This window comes from Coenobita brevimanus, chromosome 38, assembly GCF_032717465.1.
Source record: "Coenobita brevimanus isolate Jiangsu-jjx chromosome 38, ASM3271746v2, whole genome shotgun sequence".
NCBI classification, from domain to species: domain Eukaryota; kingdom Metazoa; phylum Arthropoda; class Malacostraca; order Decapoda; family Coenobitidae; genus Coenobita; species Coenobita brevimanus.
In genome coordinates this window covers 48,471,097-48,494,342 of record NC_136991.1, presented here as the reverse complement: position 1 = coordinate 48,494,342, position 23,246 = coordinate 48,471,097, and the positions used below count along the sequence as shown (strand labels likewise).

The window sequence follows — 23,246 nt, the reverse complement described above, 5'->3', positions numbered from 1 at the left end:
TCGAGATGGAACACGGAGATAAGGGAGGTGAGAAAGAGGGGAAACTAGGAGTGGGGATGGGGGAGGGGAAGTGAGAAGAGGGGAAGCTAGGCGAGGAGATGGGGGAGGGTGTTATGGAGAGGGGAAGTGAGAAGAGGGGAAGCTAGGCGAGGAGATGGGGGAGAGTGTTATGGAGAGGGGAAGTGAGAAGAGGGGAAGCTAGAAGAGGGGATGGGGGAGGGTGGTATGGAGAGGGGAAGTGAGGAGAGGGGAAACTAGGAGGGGGGATGAGTGAGGATGGTATAGAGAGGGGAAGGTGTGGTGTTGCTCTTCATTCCCCTCTCACCTGTCCCCTCACGTTTCCTCCATTCCCTCCCTTCCTCCTCTCCCCCCTCCTCTCCTACACCTTGCCCTCCTCCCCAACTACCATTTTTCTGAACACTTTTATATATATATTTTTTTTTCATCTCAGTACTGTAAGTTTCCTGGCTTTTCCTTGTCCTACCCTTCCCTTCCCTCTTCCTTCCCTTCCCTTCCCTTCCCTTCCCTTCCTTCCTTTTCCTCCCCTCTCCTCCCCTCCCCACACCACTTCTGGAACGTCGAATTGAATTACCTTGTCTCTCTCATCACATCCCAGTTCACCCTACCTGGCAGCACGGTGACGGGTGGTGGGGTGACGGGTGGTGGGGTGACGGGTGGTAGGGTGACGGGTGGTGGGGTGACGGGTGGTAGGGTGACGGGTGGTGGGGTGACGGGTGGTGGGGTGACGGGTGGTAGGGTGACGGGTGGTGGGGTGACGGATGGTGGGGTGACGGGTGGTGGGGTGACGGGTGGTGGGGTGACGGGTGGTGGGGTGACGGGTGGTGGGGTGACGGGTGGTAGGGTGACGGGTGGTGGGGTGACGGGTGGTGGGGTGACGGGTGGTGGGGTGACGGGTGGTGGGGTGACGGGTGGTGGAGTGACGGGTGGTGGGGTGACGGGTGGTGGGGTGACGGGTGGCGGGTGGTAAGGTGACTGATGGTGGGGTGACGGGTGGTAGTGTGACGGCTAATTAGTAAGACCACAACTTAATAAAAACAGGTACACACACACACACACACACACACACACACACACACACACACACACACACACACACACACACACACACACACACACACACACACACACACACACACACCATAAAGCCTACGGACAAGCAACGCCTCATTTCATTTACTAAGTGTCACTACCTCTGGCCTTTGACCCTGTAAAGTGGCACTTTCTCCTCTCCTTTCGCAAATGTAACTGACAAGGATAACACCCGAACATTTCCTTTGCCCTACGACCCTCAACCATCCAATTTACCCTCCCGGTCCCTGTTTCAGCTTTAGGTACGAGTAGACTTTAGTAAGGAAGAGTTTTTGCGTGACTGACAAGGATAACACGCAGATATTCCCATAAATTAAGACTCGCAACCATCTGATGTACCCTCTAAGTCCCTATTTTAGTTCTATACCCCGTTCACTTTAAGTTGGCGTAAATTTGCTCTCTCCATCTTGAATGCTGAACTGAAACGAGAGATTAACACTACATTATGGTGCTAGTCACGAAGAAGTGCTGTGGGAAGGGCGTGGAGCTGCAGTATTGTGTTTGCCACTGAGCCACGTGAAATAAACTCAAAGGGGACGAAAATCTGGGCCAAGTTTAGGTGAAAGAACTATAGAAATTATGTCAATGTCCCACCCCTTAAAGTTAATGATTTTTTTTTTTTTTTTGCCACCAGACGATTTTATTCAGCATGAGATTTTTTTTTTTTTTTCGAACTGGAGGGGTTAGGTACAGCTTTCAGTAATCCCCTTCACTACGAGGTCGTCATCCACTCGCCTGATGTAGTGCTGCCTACTTCACCCTTCGCGTTTCTCATTCTTGTGTGTGTGTGTGTGTGTGTGTGTGTGTGTGTGTGTGTGTGTGTGTGTGTGTGTGTGCTCCTCTCTTCTGTATCCTTCGTGTCACTTTTTACTATTCTTCTTTCCACTTCAGGTGGCTCTACACTGAGTGACAAGCCGAATGGTTTCCTGTGTCCCGGGAAATCATGTACAGTCCAGAGCTGGGTGGTAATCATATAACCAAATAACGGGTGATGTGGAGCCTGCCATGGCGTCCCTGTTAACTGGGTAGAGACGCAAATGCGGCGTCCATCCGGGAACCAAACCTCCACACTTTTTCCCGCGCTTCGTTGTGACGAGACGCTTACCTCAATGGAACATAGATTCACTGCACAGGACAACCCTGCATGTGCAGGTGCTTACCTGTGGTTGATGTGTCTGCTCGGCTAGATAGACAGTGCTTACTCAACAACAAGTGTAACAGAGTGAGTGGCAGAGACAGGTGGCAGATAGTGAGTGAGAATAAGTGAATGAGAATGAATAGGTGAAGGTAAAGTAGGCCAAGGATAAGGTTGTGGAGTATAGATGAAGAGTTGATGTGACTGACAGGTATATCAGGAAGCATGAGTAAGGTTGGGAATTACTCTACACCGGTATATATATATATATATATATATATATATATATATATATATATATATATATATATATATATATATATATATATATATATATATATATATATATATATATATATATATATATATATATATATATATATATATATATATATATATATATATATATACACACACACTTAAAGGAAAGGCTCCCAACTTGGGTAAGGCTAGGAAATATGTAAGAGAGAACTGGATATGGTGGAGTGCAGCCAGTCTCAGTACGGGGAGTAAGAAAGAGAGGGAGGGAAGGGCTATGGAATGGCATTATGCAGAGTGGCAGTGAGAGAGAGAGAGAGAGAGAGAGAGAGATTGTGTGGCGGGGAGGGAAGAGCAGAGAAGAGCTAGGAGGTGGAAAGTCACGCAGAATGTGTGAGGAAATGCAAGGAAAGCCTGTAGGGAAAAAGAGAAAGAGCGAGGGGAGAGGAGAGAATAGTAAGAGCCAGGAAGTGGAAAACAGTAGAAAATGGGTAGGGAGGATATGCAAGGAAGGTGAGAGAGAGAGAGAGAGAGAGAGGGGTGGGGGGGATCTTGTTTACATCAAGTCAAGGGACTCAGCCTACCCTCTTTCGCATCCCGATTTTCGACACAACCTTTTGGAAAAATAAATAAATAGATATTTTAATAATAATAATAATAGTAAGAAGAAGGAAAAAAAGAAAAAAGAGGAGGAGGAGGAGGTGGAAAAGAGAAAAGAAAAAGAAAGAGGAGGAGGAGGAAGTGGAAAAGAGAAAAGAAAAAGAAAGAGGAGGAGGAGAAGGAAGTGGAAAAGAGGAAGAAGAAAAAGAAAGAGGAGGAGGAAGTGGAAGAAAGAAGATGAAAATAAAACGAAGAAGGATAAAAGACGGAGTAAACAGATGAAAATGAAGACAAAGAACGAAGAAAGAAAAAAACATAAAAGAAAAAAGGGCGAGAAAGAAAAACAGTAACAACAGGCTTCGTCAATCGTTAGTACAAAACTGTAAAATGAGCCGAGCGGAAATAAAAACTTTTGTTATATCCGTCCCTTCATTGAGGTCAACAGCACTCCTCACCCAGCTTCCTCCATTCAGCGTATTGTGACGGGGAAGAAGGGGAAGAGGAAGGGAAGAAAAAGAGGAGGAGGAAAGATGAAATAAAAGAAAAGGAAGAAAAAGGGAAAGAAGGAAAGAAGAAAGTGGGGAAGAAGGAAAGAAGAAAGTGGGAAGGAAAGTGGGTGTCAGGACTCTAGAATATCATAACACAAGAAGACGAAAATTGGAAGAAGGAAATAAGAAATGAAGGAAGGAGGAAAGTAGAAAGGAGTAGAAGGAAATGAGAACAGGGGAAGGAGGAAAGAAGAAATGGGGAAGAGAGAAGAAAAGTATAGGAGGAAAAAGAGAGTATTAATAAAAAGAAGTTGAAATAGACGGGGAAGAGAAGAGAGAAATTATTTTTAAAAAGACTAAAAAAAAAAAAAGGCAGTACAGTATAAGTCTTTGTTAATTGTTAGTCGAAAAATGTAAAACAGAAGCAGAAATAAAGATTTGTTTATTTTTTCCGTCTTAATAATCAGATCGACAGAAATATATTGATCTGTCTTTCTGTATCTGTCTACCTGTCTGTATATTTATCTGTGTCTTCTGTCTCATCTGGAACTGTCTGTCTATCTCTCTGTTTATCTGTCTGTCCATTTGTCTTTTTCTGTCTATCAATATTTGGCCATGTCTGTCTCTTGTGCATCTGTAACCGTCTATCTATCTATCTGTCTATCTCTGTCTGTCTGTATTTATCTGCGTCTGTTTTCTGTTTCACCTTTATCTGTCTATCTATCTATCTTTGTATCTGTCTGTCTATATCGTCGTCTTTTTTATTTTTCATACCTGTCTGTATCTCTACGCCTTCTCTGTCATATCTATCTATCTGTCTATATCTATCTATCTATCTGTCTGTCTATCTTTGTCCATCCATCCATCCTTCCACCTCTCTATTTATCTATCTGTTTATTGTTATCTATCTCAGCAGCTGCATTCCTCACCCACGTCTCCCTTTCAGTGCATTGTGAGCGTCTTTTCCCCCGTGTGTGTGTGTGTGTGTGTGTGTGTGTGTGTGTGTGTGTGTGTGTGTGTGTGTGTGACGTCTTTTTCCCCCATGTAGGCGCTGGACTGTGTGTGTGTGTGTGTGTGTGTGTGTGTGTGTGTGTGTGTGTGTGTGTGTGACGTCTTTTTCCCCCATGTAGGCGCTGGACTGTGTGTGTGTGTGTGTGTGTGTGTGTGTGTGTGTGTGTGTGTGTGTGTGTGTACGGAATTCTCAAGGAGGGATGGGATGCGGCAGGGAGAAATGAGGCTCGACTGTGAATGGATGAGGGGTGTGTGTGTTGGGTGAGAGAGAGAGAGAGAGAGAGAGAGAGAGAGAGAGAGAGAATTGAGTAGAGCAACGAGGATGAAAAACTTTTGAATTTTTTGAGGAAATGCGAAGAAGGTCATGCAGAGAGAGAGAGAGAGAGAGAGAGAGAGGAGGCCGGGGGTGTGTGGAGAGTGTGTGTGTGTGTGGGTGGTGCATGATCGACTTCGAGTGTGTGTGTGTGTGTATGTGTGTGTGAGAGAGAGAGAGTTTCTTATAATTTTCTTCTTTTTTATTTTTGTCTTTCTTTGATATTCCTCCCTCTCGTCTGATCTTTTCTTTTTCTCTTCTGTGTGTGTTTTGTCTTGTCTCATCTCTCTCATCTCTTTATCTTTTCTCCTCATTCCTCTTCTCTTTTTTCTCTTCAATTTTTTTTCATCTTCTAATCTCTTCTCTTTATTTCTCTTCCTTTCTCTTTGCTCTCTTCATTTCTCTTCTCGTTGCTTCTCATCTCTTCATTTTTTTCCATTCTTTTTGCTGTCTTCTCCTCTCTTCTCTTCTTTTCTTTTCTCATCTTCTTTTATCTTCTCTCTCCTCCATTCTCTTTTTGCTCTCGTCTCTTCACTTCTCTTCCATTTTCATTGCTTCTCCTCTCTCTCCTCTCCTCTCCACTCCACTCCACTCCACTCCACTCCACTCCTCTCCTCTCCTCTCCTCTCCTCTCCACTCCACTCCACTCCACTCCACTCCACTCCACTCCACTCCACGCTACTCTACTCTACTCTACTCTACTCTACTCTACTCTACTCTACTCCACTCCTCTCCTCCCGTCCCTTTTCTTCTTTTACGATGATACACAAACGATTTTCTGTCCCAACAAACACTTTTTTTAATGAAAGCTAAAAAGGATATCGCAAAACCTTTCCTTGTCTGATTCTCCCTATGAAAACTCTGTCTAATTTTTCCAACGAAAATTCTGTCTAATTCTCCTTACGCAAAATCTGTTTAATTCTCCCTACGAAAATTCTGTCCGATTCTCCGTACGAAAATTCTGTCTAATTCTCCCTACGAAAATTCTGTCTAATTCTCCCTACGAAAAATCTGTCTAATACTCCCTACGAAAAGTCTGTCTAATTCCTCCTACGACAGTTCTTACATGTTAGAGGCAAATTATCGTACTGGATGCGGACTGTGTTTACATGCAAGAGTGGTTGGAGTTTTTGGTCATATAACGCCACTCATGGAAATGCGACTGGTCACTCTTGCCATCATGGACAGTAAAGAATTGGATGAGAGAAAGAGAGAGAGAGAGAGAGAGAGAGAGAGAGAGAGAGAGAGAGAGAGAGAGAAAGTAAAGACAGTCAAACAAGTAGACTTAGATAGACATTCGCAGATATATTAACTGATAGATAGATAGATAGATAAATAAATAAATAAATAAATACGGACTTTGATTTAGCTCTAACCTTATCCCCCTTCTCTACACGACAAGGCTCTCCGATAGATAGATAAATAGATAGATAAATAAGCAGACAGATAGACAGGTATTCTTACTAACCTTCTCCCCTTCTCCCCCATAGATCAAGGCTGATAGATAGAAAGATAAATAAATAGACACGAATAACCAGATAGATTTTTTTTTCTCTCTCTCCCCTTCTCCCCCACAGAACAATGCTCTTTGATAGATAAATAAATAAACTCAAACAGACAGATAGATAGACACAAAAATAAACATACAGATAAACAGACACATGAATAAACAGACAGATAGATAAATAGACAGACAGACAGATAGATAAATAGACATAAATAAACAGACATAGATAAATAGACACATAAATGAACAGACAGATTGATTTTTATTTCTTTCTCCCTTTCTCCTCCACAGAGCAAGGGTCATTGACGATCCTACGCAGAGCCTCCAGCCGTACACTGAGTAGGGCCGCGCGTCATGCCTCCCAGGGTGATCAGGACCCCGCAGACTCCCTGGAAATCCTACAAGATGCCCTGCCCTCCGTCGACACACCGGAGTCCTGCGAGAAGGCTGCCCTCAGGTACACCCCTTTCACTTTAACTTGACCTAAGAAGAGTAATATATAAGTAGGTTTAGTTTCTTCACTTAAATATGGCCTAAAATTGTTGTTACCTACATTGTTTTTACTTTATACTCTAACCTGACAAGATCCCAAACTCCCGTCAGCTCAGGTAATGGCCAGGTGTAGTGGGATCGTAGGGTCGGCTTAACTAGTAACCAAGGAGACTTATTACTAGCATATTAAAGCCTCCCCGAATATAATGTAACCATAATTTGATGTTCCCTACTTCCTCTTCATCTTCCCTATTTCCTCTTGATCCGCCCTCCTTCCTCTTGATCTTCTCTCATCTTGATCTTCCCTCCTTCGTCTTGATCTTCCCTCCTTCGTCTTGATCTTCCCTCCTTCCTCTTGATTATCCTTCCGTCCTCTTGATCTTCCTTCCTTCCTCTTGATCTTCCCCCCTTCCTCTTGATCTGGAATTAATCTACGGTGTCTCTCCTCCAGGCTTCGCGCTCTTCTCCGACACCTTCAGGATGGAGAGGTGGCGGTGGGTGTACTGCAGAAGAATCTCCAGTTTGCCGCAGACGTACTGGACTCTCTCTACTTGGAGGAGTCGAAGTGCGTGACCTTTACTGTATCTACCCATCCATCTACCCATCCATCCACACCTCCATCTACCCATCCATTCATCCATCCATCCATCCTCACTGACTTTTTTTTTTTACCCTTAAATTTTCCTGCCCATACTCTCCATACTCCCTTCACTCCCCTTCACACCTTTTTCTTTTTCTTGATATCCATTCTTTTCTATCCTTTCCTTCATATCCTTCCTTCATACCCTTTCCTTCATATTTTTTCCTCAATATCCTTTCCTGTACTCTCTCCCCTCCATTTCATTTCTTTTTTTTTTTTATCGTTTCCTCCATACCCTTCCCTCCATCTCCCTTCCTCCATCCATAATCTCGTCTCTCCTTCCACACCTTCATTTCTTCTGTATAATTTCTTCCATATCATTTTCACCTTCACTCTTTTCTTAGCCTCTTTTTGTCTTCCATATATCTGTATTTACTCCTCTCTCTCTCTCTCTCTCTCTCTCTCTCTCTCTCTCTCTGTATGTATATAGATAGATAGTTATAGGTAGCTAGAAAGATAGATAGATAGATAGATGCATCTGCCTATCTTTGTCTCTCCATCCGTCTGTCTGTCTTCTATTTTTTCTTGTTTCCATATTATCTTTTCTCTCCATCATCATCATAATCATCATCACCATCATCATCCTCTCATATTTGTTTTCCTCTCCCCTTGTATGCCCCCCTCTCCCTTCCTCCCCATATGTGTCTCTCGTGTTTATTATGTATTATGTGTCACTGTAGTGTTTTGTCAATCAGCTGATCTTTGTTTACATCCAATCAGCTGTTTTTTGTTTACAAGTCGTCACGTGGGTCGCTAGTCTTGTGTGTTTTTCCATCATTCTTGTTCTTCCTCGTTCTTTCTTTTCATCCCTCCTTCTCACTTTCTTCCATTTTCCAGTCTTTTTCCTTTTTTTTCTTATGCATAATTTACCCTTTTCGTTATTCCTGTTTCTTTATTTATCAGTCTGTCTCGCATCTTTAATATATTTTCTCTCATTCCCTCCTCTTCTTCGTTCCTTTCCCCTTTCCATTCTTTTTATCCTTATTCTTGTTCATAATTTACCTTTTCTTTTTCTCTCTATCTGTTTATTTATCCATCTGTCTTATCTATGTTTGTATATATTCCTTTATTCTCTCCCTCTACTCACTTTCCTTCCTCGTATCCCTCTACCTCCATTCATTTTCTTACCACATTTCAACTACATTCCCAGATTTTCCTGAATTTTCCTGCATCTTTTTATTTTCCCTTTTCCTGTTCCACCCTTCTTCCCCCTGCTCAGCCGTCCATCTTTCCACCGTCACTCCATCCTTCCATCCACCCACCCTTATTCCTCCGTCCATACACCATCTCCAGTCCTTCCATCTCACTCCATTCTCATGTCTATCTATCCCTTAGTTCATCCCCATCTCCATCTACTTTGTCTTTCCATCTTTCATCCCTCCATCTTTCCCTCTCCGTCCTTCCATCGTTGCAGCTATCTACCTCTCATTTTCTCCGTTCCTCCATCTATCCCCCTCTCCCCCCCCAGCATCCCTCCGTCTCTCCATCGCTCCGTCTCTCCATCTCACCTTCCCTCCATCTTTCCCTCGTTCTCTCTCTTAACATTATTTACCTTCGCCATTACCTATTTCCACCTTTCATCCTTGTTTCTACTTTTCCCCCATCCTTTCTTCCTACTCCTATTCACATCTTTTCTTCCTTTTAACTCCTGATTCCATCCTTTCTTCCTTTTCCTCATGTTCCCATCTTTTCTTCCATCCTACTCCTATTCCCAGTCCTTTAATCCAGTCACTCCACCTTTTACCTATCCTTACCCCTTACCCTCCTCTCCCCATCCCCGTTTTCGCTCTCTCCATCTTCACCTGTGTTCCTCCCAATTTCTCCCATTAACCTCCCCACGTCTCCCACCACATCTCCTCTCTCTGGTCTGTTTCTTTATATCTGTTTCATCCCATCTCACTTCCTCCTTTCGTATCGCTATGTCTTCCCAACTTGCCCGTCCCTCCTTCCCTTCCTTCCTTCCTACTCCATCCCGTCCCGTCCCCTCCTTCCTTCCTTCCTTCCTTCCTTCCTTCCTGCCCCTTCCCATTCCCGTCCCTTCCTTCCTTCCTTCCCTCCTTCCTTCCCTCCTTCCTACGCTACTCCTTTCCATCATTTCTACCCCTTTCTTTGCTTCCTTTCTTCCTATCCCTTCTCATCCCATCTTTCCTACTTTCCTACCCCATCCTTTCCTCCCTTCCCATCCCATTCCCTTCCTTCCTTCCACCACTTCTTTTCCTCCCCCCCTTCCTTCCTTTCTTCCCTTCCCCTTCCTTCCTTCCTTCCCTTCCCCTTCCTTCCTTCCTCGTTTCCCATACCCTTCCCAAATTTCCTTCACCCTTACCCTCCTTCCTATCTCCCTATCCACCTTTTCCATTCTTTACTCATTCCAGCCTCCCTGTCCCACTCTCCCTTACCCTTCCTTCCTTCCTTCCTGCCCATTCCCATTCTCCTCCCCTTCTCTCCTGCCCCCCGTATCCCCCTAGACCATTCTTCACTCATCTACCCTCATTCATTTAGAGCGTCTAGTCGGTAAAACCACACAGTGTATAATTATTAAAGCATTACCACTGCGTATCCTACTATTTAGCATGTATATTTCTATTTTCTGGCCTTTAATAAGTCAACATATATATTTTTTAACTCTCATATCCACTATTTTCATTTTGCTAATCCATATATCAGGCGTCGGATCAGTACGCATTGGTGTCAAAATCTGAGTTTCGAAATTTACCCTGTTTCAAAAACCATGTATTTTCTGTGTTTTAGATTTTGAAGTGGCGTTTTTCAATAGATCGTTGTTTCCCACGTCAATCTATCGTACCCAAAATCCATGGACCACTTTTCTTTCTCTTCTCTTCCTTTTTTCTTTTTTCGTTTCATTTTCTCTCTAATGGATCAAAAACTCAGCTATAGACACGAATTATTCTTTGCATAAACCGTGATAATTCGTTTTTTTTTTTTTTATCTAGAAAGCTGCATGTCTATACTCAGTTTTTTTTTTAATTAAGGCGAAGATGCGCTTGACAGGATGGTGATGATTGGCTGAATTCAACATTACTTCCTAATCCCTGTACTCGTTAGCATTATTAATTGACAACATATATCTGAGGGGGAAATTTGGGTTAGTAAATGCTATTCGGACATGTTGCATTCAGGCAGTCATCACCAACCAGTCGAGTGCATCTTTGCCTCAATAAAAAAAATGGAATATAGTGTGTTTTAATATTATTATTATTATTATTATTATTATTATTATTATTATTATTATTACTGTTATTATTATTATTATTATTATTATTATTATTATTATATTCGTAGACGTAAACACACCAAAGCTGGTTATTATGATGATTATTATTATTATATTATTATTATTATTATTATTATTATTATTACTACTGCTACCACTACTACTACTACTACTACTATTACTACTACTACTACTTCTATTACCACAACTCAAATTTTTCATAGACCTATACGCACACCTCTAGTTATCATCATTGAATTTTTACCATAGATGCTAACCACACCCTCAACCCCAGTTAAAAATAGCCATACACTGTGGTTTTACCCTCTAGTTCTTTGCCTTCTAGTATTTTTAGTCTAGTTCACGGTGGGGCGCAGGGCAGGCGGGGTAAGTGAAGGCCTCATTGCTTTTTTTTAATATATATATATAAAGTTTGATGCTCCTTCCTGCACGAGTATTGTTAAGATTTTTGTATCACGCGCAGACGATCGGGAAAATATCGCAGAGGTGAAGGTATATAGTTTTTTTCAAGATTAATTTGGTTGATCTGGAAAAGGATGGAAAATATCGCAGAATGGAAGTTGGTGTTTTTTTCAAGATTGATTTATTTGAAAAAGGATGGAAAATATGGCAGAATGGAAGTTATATAGTTTTTTTTTTCTTCAAGATTAATTTGATTTGAAAAAGAATAGAAAATATCGTTAAATTGAGGTTACATAGTTTTTTTTTTTTTTCAATATTAATTTCATTGATTTGGAAAAGAATGGAAAATATGGCAGAGGTGAAGTTATGGAGAGTTCATTTTTGTTTTTTTTGTTTTTTTGACATGGTTAATTTGGTTGATTTAAAAAAGAATTATATCAGAGCGCTTGGGGGAATTTGGAACGAGAAATTTAGTGCCCTGTTACCTCCCTCATGATTGGCGTAACTCTAGTACTTCCAGCTGACGATAGAAGGTTTTTATTCATTTATTTATTTAACTCAGAGTGAATTATAAGTGGCTGAGAGAGTTAAAACTTTCCTTATAAACCCTCTCATGGTCGAGCCAAGTCTGCTTTAATATTCCAGCTAAAGTAAAATGTCCCTGTTGATCTGAAAGCGAGTTAATTAATCCTGAGAGTGTTACCAATCTACATCAAGTACGCCGAAGTAAATAAGCAAGCAAACAAAATAAATTATAAGTAAATGAATAAATAAAAACAAAATTACTACAAAAAGTGATGAGTGTTTGCCCTAGATAAAAAAAAAGGAAAAAATTACTACGAAAGATGATGATTGCCATGTCCTTTCATTTTCATATCTGCTTTTTTCTTTTTTTTTTTCTTACCTGCGATATTTTCCTGAGAGCTGCAAAATAACTTGACTCGGCACAAGAGCATATACCAAAGATGTACATACACTTACTGTATTGTATTTGGCCGACCCACACACACTCTACTTCCTTTATTTTTTCTTTAATATATATCTATGACTGTCTTGAGGACTTGTAGACGTTTAGAAACCTTTTTTTGCACTTGTGTCTCGGTTTTTGACTTCCATTTTTCAAGGCACAAGTAAATGCCTCTTTATTCTTACCCCTACTTTTTCCTGGTACTCACTGGAACCTTTTTAAAACATTGTGTATGCCTACCTGAGAGTAATGTATTTTTCCTGTAATTTTTGCCACCTTCTGTATAAGCATCCCTTGTCTAATTATATTTCCCTTTTTTTTTTCTATATAAATGTAACTTTTTTTTTAATGGATGTATCGTGTTATGGAAAGGAGGAGATCTTGAGGAGTAATTTTGGCTGTCTTATCTCTTTCATCTTTTCCGCCTAATTTCTTGCAGATATATTTCTCCTGCACCTTCTCCTCTTCCACTTATTCCCTCTTGCACCATCTCCTCTTTCACTTATCCCCCTCTTCCTCCTACGCCTCTTACTTCTTCCACATCTATTTCTTTTGCACTTTCTCCTCTTATTTTCTCCGTCCCTCTCTCTTGTATCTTCGCCTCCTATTCCTTCCACATCTCTTACTTCTTCCCCAGCCCGCTTTCTTCCGCCTTCTCCTCTGACTTCATTCACACTGCGGTTGCTTGCCTGCGGTTGATGGGTCTGCTTGGTCAGACTGGGGTAGCACAACAACAACAGTCAAACCTCTTTCTGTTGCTCCATCTCTTATTAGTTTTTCAGCATATCTTCATCTTACACCTTATACTTCTATATCTTTCCCTCTTTCATCTACTCCACTTATTTCCTTCACATCTCTACCTCTTATTCCATCTCCTCTTACTTCTTCCACATCTTTCCTCTCATTCATACTTCGCTGCGTCTTTCATTTCCTAAAACTATTCCATTTTTCCATCCTCTCATTCTTCCCCGTCTGGTTGCTGAGATTTTTCCTGGTTTTTCCCTCGTCTTCTCTTTCCTTACTGGTTCTTTTATGCATCACCTTCTCTTCTTCATTATATCTTCCCTCACTTCTTTATTTCTTTATCTCTCTTCCATCACCTTTTCTTTCCTTCTCCTTTTTCTCTTTTCCCTAACTTTACTTTTCCTTCATCTCTCCTCCTTCACTTTCTCTCTACTTCTTTATCTCTCTTCTCTCACCTCTTTATTTCGCATTTATCTCTCTTCCTTCACTTGTTCCCTACTTCATTATTTCTTTCTTCATTTTCTCTTTACTTCTTTATCTCTCTTCCTTCACTTTCTCTTTACCTCATCTTTATCTCTCTTGGGCCTCCACTTTCTCCTTACCTCTCCTTTATCTCTTCCCTCACCCCCACTATTTCTCCTTCATCTCTCTTCCCATCCCTCCTCTTTATTTCTCTTCTATCTCTCATCCCATTTCCTCTCTTTATTTCTCCTTTATCTCTTCCCTCACCTTCTCTTTTTTTTTCTTTCTCTCACTCTTCCCACATCTTCTCTTCATTTCTCCTCTGTCTCCCCTCTCTCTTTTTATCTTTCCTCCATTTTCCTCTCTCTCTCTCTCTCTCTCTCTCTCTCTCTCTCTCTCTCTCTCTCTCTCTCTCTCTCTCTCTCTCTCTCTCATCCTCCTCCTACTCATACCATTCATCTGCTTCTCTGCTACACCTACTTCTCCACTTCTTTCATATCTACCTTCCCCCTCTGCTACCTCTCCACCTCTGCTTATTATTTTCCTTATTTTCTGGTATCTTACTTTATTTCCAGTTCTACTTTTCCACCTCACCTTTTTCCATATCCCTTTTTCGTCCTACTTCTGCTCCCCTTCCTTCTAAAAGCTTCCTTCCTCCTCGTCTCCTACTTTAAAAACTTCATCTTCGTCTCCTACTTCCTTCTAACAGCTTCCTTCCTCCTCGCCTCCTACTTCCTTCTAAAAGCTTCCTTCCTCCTCGCCTCCTGCTTCCTTCTGAAAGCTTCCTTCCTCCTCGTCTCCTACTTCCTTCTAGAAGCTTCCTTCCTCCTCGTCTCCTACTTCCTTCTAAACGCTTCCTCCTCGTCTCCTACATCCTTCCAAAAGCTGCCTTCCTCGTCTCCTACTTCTTACATGCCATTTTCTTACTTCAGTCTCAACTCTTATTTTTCGTTATTGATTTATTTTGTCTTAGAATTATTACAGATACACCCTTCCAACATTATTACCGTTATCTTGATAATTACTATTACAGAAACAACTATGATTAAATACTATTACTACTGTTACTAAAATTACTGTTACCAACAGGAAAGGATGAATTTTTGAGTCGAATAATAGTTTTTTTGTAGTAATATACAGTTTTTATTAATACCAGAATCGTCCCTTAGTCCTTCCCCAATAAATAAATAAAGCTTGTATAGAGTGAGTTTATATATACAGTATATACAAAAACATTAATTGGGAAGGCACATGGTAGCAAAGATCGAAAAAATTTAAGTACTTTATAGCAGAGTAAATTGAAAAGGAATTATGGTGTATCTATGTTAGCGTAAAAATTATTTGGTTGTGATCTTCTCTCTCTCTCTCTCTCTCTCTCTCTCTCTCTCTCTCTCTCTCTCTCTCTCCAGCTTAAATACTTATATCTATCAATCTTTCTTTCCATATTTCATTTCTTAATTCCGTTGTTTTCTTTTATGCTCTTTTCTCAGTTTTCTCTTATATTTCTTCTTTCATTGTTCACTTTTTTTTATCTCCAGTTGCATCTTCCTCCCTTCCTTCCTCCCTACCTCCCTCCCTCCCTCCCTCCCTCTGCTCCTCCTCCTCCTCCTCCTCCTCCTCCTCCTCTCCAGCTGTGTAGGACTGCCACTAAATCTGATCTTCCTTTCCCCAATTTTCTTCTCATGCTCTTTTTATGGTCTTTTCGATGCTTCCATTCCATATCTCATTCTTTATTTTTTTTTTCCTCTTTTTCCTTTTCCCTTCGTTCTTCACCTCCATTCTCTTTATTGCCTCCATTCTCCTTCTCCTCTTTCTCTTCTCTCTTATTTAATTATACAATCTTCCACTCTCCTCCTCTCACGTTTCCGTTTCATTCCTGTGTCTGTATTCCTCCTTCCCTTCTCTTCCTTTGTGTCTTTATTATTAGTCATTATTTTTCTCTTTATTTGCATATCCTGTTTCCCTTTATTATTCTTTCTTCTTCACGTCCCTTTTATCTTCTCTCTCTCTCTCTCTCTCTCTCTCTCTCTCTCTCTCTCTCTCTCTCTCTCTCTCTCTCTCTCTCTCTCTCTCTCACTGCTTTACCTGTTAATGCTCTGCTCTCCTCTAAACTGTCCATCTCTGCAACACTCTCTCTCTCTCTCTCTCTTCTCCTGCTTAATCTCCTTTCATTCTCGTACTACTACATTTCTCTCTCTTTTCTCCCTCCCACTGCTCTGTCTCTATGCTTCACCCCTATCCCTTCTCCCTCCTACTGCTCTGTCTGCCCTTCTGCTTCACCCCTCTCCCTTCTCCCTCCTGCTGCTCTGTCTGCCCTTCTCCTGCTCTGCTCTACCCTGCCCGTCTCTTACGCAGATGTGGGGCGCCGGGGGACCGCGCTATTACCATCAGTCTCGGCCCCTCGACCAAGAAGGGCCGTCACCCTCTCACCGCCGCTGCCCTTGCCTCCAGGTTATATATACCCCTTAGCACAACTCATAGCCCAGTCTCCCCTCCAGTATAGCCCACACACCCATCGATTTTATAGCCCAGTGATTTTTAGCCCACTGTACCTCGAATTTAGACCACTGTAGCCCACACACCTACCGATTTTATAGCCCAAGTGTTCCTTCGAGTTATAGCCCACTTTACACCAGTATTTTTTCGAGTTTCAGATCACTCCTATAGTCCACACACCCCGATTTATAGCCCAAATTTTCTTTGGAGTTATAGCTCACTGTTCTTCGAGATTTAGACCACTGTTCCTCGAGATTTAGACCACTTTAGACCAGTATTTTTTTCGAGTTTTAGATCACTCTTGTAGCCCACACACCCATCGATTTTATAGCCCAAATAGTGTCCAAAATTTTAGTCTACCCTTCCTCGAGATTTAGCCCACTGTTCCTCGAAATGTAGCCTACTGTTCCTCGAGATTTACTCCACTGTTCCTCGAGTTATAGACCACCGTAGTTCATTTTGTTCTTCGAGTTGTAGCTTACTGTCGGTCGAGTTTTAACCCAGTGCTGTTTCCATCGGTATTTATCCCCTCAAGGTTTAGCTCGGTGATCCTCGAAATTCAGTCCACTGTTCTTCGAGTTATAGCTTGACCGTTCCTCGAGATTTAGGTTATTGTTCTTTGGTATGTCGAGTTGTAAGGTTTGTATTCTTGTCGGTTGAAGAAGCTCCCTAACACGCCTTCCTAAGCGATTTATTTTGTTAACTACACCTTTCTGTCCTATTCTGTTCCCTAAGTCCTTCCAATATCGTCATACTATGCATAAATAACGTACAAAAGGATGTTAACCAGCCGTATCCAAAAATAAATCGTTAAGGGAGAGGTGTTAGGGAGCTTCCTTCACGGCGAGTTATAGCCCAGTAATCTTCGAGTAGGACTCAATGTTCGAGTTATAGCTCAGTGTTCTTCGAGGAACAGCTTGATCTGCCTCGAGTTTTAGCCTAGTGCCCCTCGAGTGGCAGCTGATTGTTCTTAGGCTCGTACTCCCTCCCGTCAGTTGAGGAAGCTACCTAACACCTCTTCCTTAGCGATGTATTTTTTTAATACGGCTGGTTAATATCCTTTTGTACGATATTTATGCAGAGTATGGCGATATTAGGTTGATTTATGTAACATAGATGACAGTAAGGTGTAAACAAAATGAATCGCTTAGGGAAATGTGTTAGGGAGCTTCCTAAACAATAATACGGGCCTTGAGTTATGGTTTATTGGGCCTTGAAGTTTGACCTTATCTAGTGTCCATCGAAATTTCGTCCTCTGTACTTCGAGTTATTGCTTCATGTCCCTCGAGTTATAACTTCCCATTTTTCGAGTTATAGCCTATTGTCCTTCGAGTCTTAACCTAGTGCAGTGACCCTCGAGATGATGTCCTTCGAGATTTAGTGTACTTCGAGTCGTAGCCTAATATACCACGAAATACAGCTCACTAGTACTTGAGTATATGCTTCACTGAGTCATAACACCTTGTGACTTGAGATATTGCCAACTCCTCCTCGAACTGATGGCCTACTTGTTCCTTGAGTGTCCCTCGAGTTTTAGCTTGTGAGTCTCGGGTCTGTAGTCTCGTGGGGTATGAATGCTTCTTAACCCCCCTTCCTTGGCGACTTATTTTTGGATGTGACTGATTGATTTCCTTTTGTACGTTACTTATGCAGCGTATAGCGATAGTCGAAGGATTTATATAACACAGAGTAGGACAGTAAGGTTTAATAAGCAAAATAAATCGCATAGGGAAAGATGCTAGGGAGCTACCATAACCGACGAGAATATTGTCCTTAACTATATTCTCGTCGGTCAAGGAAGCTCTCTAACACCTTTTCTTAAGCGATTTATTTTGCTTATTGTACCTTGCCGTCCTCTTTTGCGTCACTCAGGTCTTTCCAATATCACCCTACCCTGCATAAAGAACGCACAAAAGGATATTAACCAGCCATATCCAAAAATAAATCACTTGAGAGTAGGTGTTAGGGGGCTTCCTTAACCGAAGAGAATACGAACCTGGGTCATCAGGATGCGGGTCATTGTTTGTCGAGTTATAACTTGATGTACCTCGAGAAATAGTCCAGTGTTTGTTGAATTTATAGTCTAGAGTGGGAGGTGCAAATTACTCCAGTGTCTTCGAGTTATAGCTTATAGTAGTCACCGAGTTTTAGCGCTTTATTCCTTGAGGTATAGACATTTTAACTGTTTCCTCCCAGCGCGGCTTAGCTTTCCTCGAGTCTTAGCACTCAGACCCCTCGAGTTTTAGCCCCGTGCCCCTCAGCTTACCGGCACGATGTAGTTAGTCTTCCTTGAGAATGAGCCTACAGGTTTTCGAGTCATAACCCAGTCTTGTAATGTAGCACAGTGCCCATCAAGAATTAGCCCGTAGTTCAAGTATTAGCATAGAGTTCAAGTATTAGCATAGAGTTCAAGTATTAGCATAGAGTTCAAGTATTAGCATAGAGTTCAAGTTTTAGCTTAGAGTTCAAGTATTAGCATAGAGTTCAAGTATTAGCATAGAGTTCAAGTTTTAGCTTAGAGTTCAAGTTTTAACCCAGTCTTACTATAGTGCACAGTGTCTCTTGAGCATTAGCTTTGGAGTTCGAGTTTTAGCTCAGCCTCACAATATAGCACCCTGAGAATTAGCCTAGAGAACAAGTTTTAGCTTAGTCTCACGATAGAGCACCTTATCCCTTGAGCATTAGAGATTATCGAGTTTTAGCACCTTCATGTTAAAGCAGTGTTCCTCGAGAATGACCCTAGAGTTTGAGTTTTAGTCCAGTCTCACGATAGAGCACAGTCGTCCTTGAGAATTAGCGTAGAGTTCTTCAGGTTTTAGCTCAGTGTCACAATAAAGCATGCACAGTGGCCCTTGAGTATGACTGAGTTGAGTTTTAGCCCAGCCTTGAGGTAAAGCTCAGTATCCCTCGAGAATGACCCTTAAGTTTGAGTTGTAGCCTAGTATCACAGTAGAGCAATGTTCCTGGAGGATGACCCTTGAGTTTATATTTCAGCCTAGTCGTAAGAGAGAGCGCCATGTTCATTGAGACGTACTGTAGCTTAGAGGCCTTCATGTTCGAGCCTAGACTTACGATAGAACTCAGTGAGCCTTGCGAACTAGCCTAGAGGTTGAGTTTTAGCTTAGTCTCACGATATAGCACAGTAACCCTCGAAAAAGGCCAAAAAGTTTTGAGTTTTATCAGCGTACAGCACCGTGTCCCTCAATAATGATCAGAGCTCTTTGAGTTTTAACCCAGAGTCGTGATCCAGCACAGTATCCCTCGAGAATGACCAGAGAGTTTGAGTTTTAGCTCATTGTTATGATATAATAGTTTCTCTCAAGAATAACCCTGTAAATAAATATATATATATATATATATATATATATATATATATATATATATATATATATATATATATATTTATATATATATTATATAGGTACATATATTTATATATATTAAATACATGTATGTATTATATATAGATAGATAGATATAGTTAACTCATATAAATATATATAATGTATATTTATATGAGTTACTGGAGCTTGTATGTAACCCCTCCAGTTCGAAAAGTCTCTCCTAAACTGAGCAGAATCGTCTGTAGAATGCAAAAATAATAAATGAATAAATATTAAATAGAAAAGAATTCAATAAAGTAACTTTATATATATATATATATATATATATATATATATATATATATATATATATATATATATATATATATATATATATAAAGGGTATACGGTACGTCTGTATAATTTCAGAGCTAAATGTCATAACGAAGATTTTTTTAGGTGAGGCTGTCATATTTACTCTTTTCGGAGGATCGGTTTTTCTTATGAGAGATGCAGCTTTTCCCCCTTAAACCATAACTGTTTTTAAATATATAAAGATATTCTTTCTAAATATATAAGTTAACAGTTTTGTAACAATTTGTCCTCGTTGAGAATTTTGAAACAGATGGTTGAAAGAAAGTTTAGGTAATTTTGAGACAGACGGTAGATAAGAAAAGAATGTGAGAGTTTTATGAATTTTGTGACACACTCTTAAGTAGTCATTTTATAAGAGCAAGTTTTGAGATGTTGTGACAGATTGTATATAAGGTAGTAATTTGAGAAAGTTTTTAAGATTTTTGAGACAGACGGTTTCTTCCACTCCACCTGGGGTTTCTCTTGCTCTCCCTGTCAGTATCTAGTCACCCCTTGCATGGTTGATGACGTAACACTTGCTCCTGATGACGTAACACTTGCTCCTTGTGACGTAACACATGATCCTTGTGACGTAACACTTGCTCTTCTTAGACTTGTCCACGTGTTCGGCCTTGGCCTCCCTCTCCCATTTTGCGCGATTCACAGATGCACTTACTCCCAACCCCCTATCATAGCTATACCCCTTTCACTCTAACTTGGCCTAAACTTGCCATCAGGCCGTCGTGAATGCGGAGTTGTAACGTTGGATTAACACTAGAATATGATGGTAGTCACAAAGAAGTGCTGTGGGAAAGATGTAGAGCTGTAGCAACACTGTCTTTTTCCGTCACTGAGCTTTTATATATATATATATGACCGACTCTGGGCATAGGCTTCACAGCCTGCTTTCAAGGCCCAATAGTCCTCCTACGTACCGTACACCTCTACATGTCACCACTTCGGCGCTAACATCCACCGTCCATATTGAATACATGCTACGGCTGTCTCATACAGGACTGGTGTATTGGTATTAGCGGGGGTATTTTTACGACATGTCGGCGGTTCATCTGGTAGATCAGTAAAGTCTGATATTTATGAAATTCAAATCCTTAAACTGTTCCCTGCCCCAGTGGGATTTGAACCCGGGTCCGTTAGGACTGTAGGCCAAAACTCTACCGATTATGCTACCGCCTCCCCCTGAAATAAGCTGCTAAAAGAGACGAAAATCTGGGCCAAGTTAAGGTGAAAGAACTATATTTTTTGGCAGGAAGAAGTGAAGATGGTGAAGGATTTTTGCCCATTCATGTCGTACTCCTTCCTGGAAAAAATAAGTTACTAGGAGGATTGGGTTGTAAATGTACGTTTGTGAACCCCAGGAAGGTCAAGGCTCAGTTCTTGCACTTAAAAATCACTCTTAGTTACTCGTATCGTAGGCCTGTATTTTAGGTGTCTTGGGAGACCGTAACACCTCTTCCTTAACTATTTATTGTACTGGAAGCTTCTCGACGCCTCTTCCATAGCGATTTATTTAACAGTAAGTTTCGTGACGCCTCTTCCATAGCGATTTATTTAACAGTAAGCTTCGTGACGCCTCGTCCGTAACGATTAATTCTGCCTGTCACGTCATGGTACTCCCGTGTATGCTGCGTCGTTTAAATATTTATGTATATTAGTATGGCCGACATATTAAAGGATATTAGGGTGTGATAGGTAGAATAATTCGCTCAGGAAAAGGTACTGCGTAATCTTCAAAGCCACTACGGGCCGAATGTGAAAACTGAGAGCACGAAGGTGTGGCGATGATGATTAAGATTAACATGATGATGATGATGATGATAATAATAATAATTATAATAATAATAATAATATATGTCGAGCGGGACTTTGAGGCTAATCAACATCTGTGCTCATTTAACTTTAATTTGGCCGAAAATTGCTCTCTCTCCATCTTGAATGTTGAGTTGTAATAATAGATTAGCACTAGAATTTGATGCTAGTCACGAAGAAGCGCCTTGGCAAGGATGCACAGCCGTAGTATAGTCTTTTCCTGCCACTGAGATTCGTGAATCAGTCAAAAATAGAATATGATGCCCGTCACGAAGAAGTGTAATATGCAGGATAAGTTAAGGAATAGTACGCAGGATAAGTCGCTATGGAAGAGATGTTAAGGAGGTTCCCATGCTACTTAGACACCCCTCCCTTCCCTGTAATATAATCTTCATTTCTCTGTCATCACTTTAGGCTTGTAGTGCATGTGTCTGCCTCGGCGTTTTTAAATAATCTTGTTTTTGTCTAATTCTCCCGGCCTTTTTTAATAACAAACTTAATGCCCGCCTCTAGAACATGATCGACACGGTAAGTAAAATGGTAAATAAAGTTTCATTTATTTAACTTTATTTATTTCCAGCCAGTTTCACTTTTAACTCATTTATCTTCAGCAAGGAGATAATTTTTAACTAGATGTGTAAGTTGATTTTAGGATTGCACATATTTTTTTTTTTATTATTATTATTTTCATTTTCAGGTAATAGGCCGAAGTTCATTTATATACGGGGTGGTTTATATAATCTCGTGTGTTGCAAGGACGGGTCAAATTTACTAGTATCTACCCTGTTTCATTTAATTCCCAAAACCCACATCATACTTATTATTATTATTATTATTATTATTATTATTATTATACGTTTACTGATTACATATTTGATTAGTTATTTCTCAAAGCTGCCCCAATACCTACGCTCCTCACACCAGCAAAGCCGTCCCTGCAACACACAAGATACGAAAGCTTTATATGCGGGTCATGCTGTATTTCGTGATTGAATTATTACTGTTGTTACTCTTCAGAGAGTTGTATTATATGTCAGTGAGTTATTATTTAGCGTATTCCCCTTTATTATTAATGTCTTTATTATGTAGATTTAAGGCTAGTTAAGTTAATTTTATGATAAATTTGCCTTCCAGGAAATCTGATGCCTGTATAAGTATGTATTGTGGTGATGATAATGATTAAGGTAGGGATGATGATGATGATGATGATGATAGGGATGATGATAGTGGTGATGGTGATGATGATAGGGATGATGATAGTGGTGATGGTGGTGATAGTGGTGATGATGATAGGGATGATGATCGTGGTGATGGTGATGATGATGATATTGGTGATGATGATGATGATGATACTGGTGATGATGATGATGATGATGATATACTTAGCGACATTTTTTAAGTAGCTTCAGAATTTTCGTAACATCTCTCCTTTAGCGATTTATATTGCACATCATACCGAAAAAATCGTCTTTGTATGTTACTGATGTAAACTGTTCAAACTAGAAATGCATAAATAACATAAAGGAAAATATCAGGGTGTAATAAGCTCAATAAATCGCTAAGAGAAGAGTGTTACGGAGGAGCCTGCGCCACTTACAGTACTGCCATGAGTTTTTATGACATTACTTTTTAAATATTGATGGAAAGAACAGGAGATTGTCATATTTCTTTAAGTGTGAGATGAAGCGTGAGAAGTGTGTGTGTGTGTGTGTGTGTGTGTGTGTGTGTGTGTGTGTGTGTGTGTGTGTGTGTGTGTGTAGAAGAGTGAATATGGTGGTGTACTAAAGTGAAATGTGTCAATGTAGAATGATGTGAAGGGTTCAAGTGTGGTGGTGAAGTGTGGTGTAGAGTGAAGTGTGTGATG

General features: G+C 40.8%; 1 protein-coding gene across 1 annotated transcript in view; it reads left to right on the top strand.

Moving 5' to 3' along the window:
- LOC145396455 (dual specificity calcium/calmodulin-dependent 3',5'-cyclic nucleotide phosphodiesterase 1A-like) overlaps positions 1-23,246 on the top strand; it is a 193,766-nt gene that overhangs the window by 138,286 nt on the left and 32,234 nt on the right. The window contains exons 3-6 of the mRNA XM_080269830.1: positions 6,714-6,879; positions 7,366-7,479; positions 10,063-10,065; positions 15,738-15,833. Of these exons, the coding sequence (XP_080125956.1) occupies positions 6,714-6,879; positions 7,366-7,479; positions 10,063-10,065; positions 15,738-15,833 (379 nt within the window). The remainder of the gene's footprint in view (positions 1-6,713; positions 6,880-7,365; positions 7,480-10,062; positions 10,066-15,737; positions 15,834-23,246) is intronic.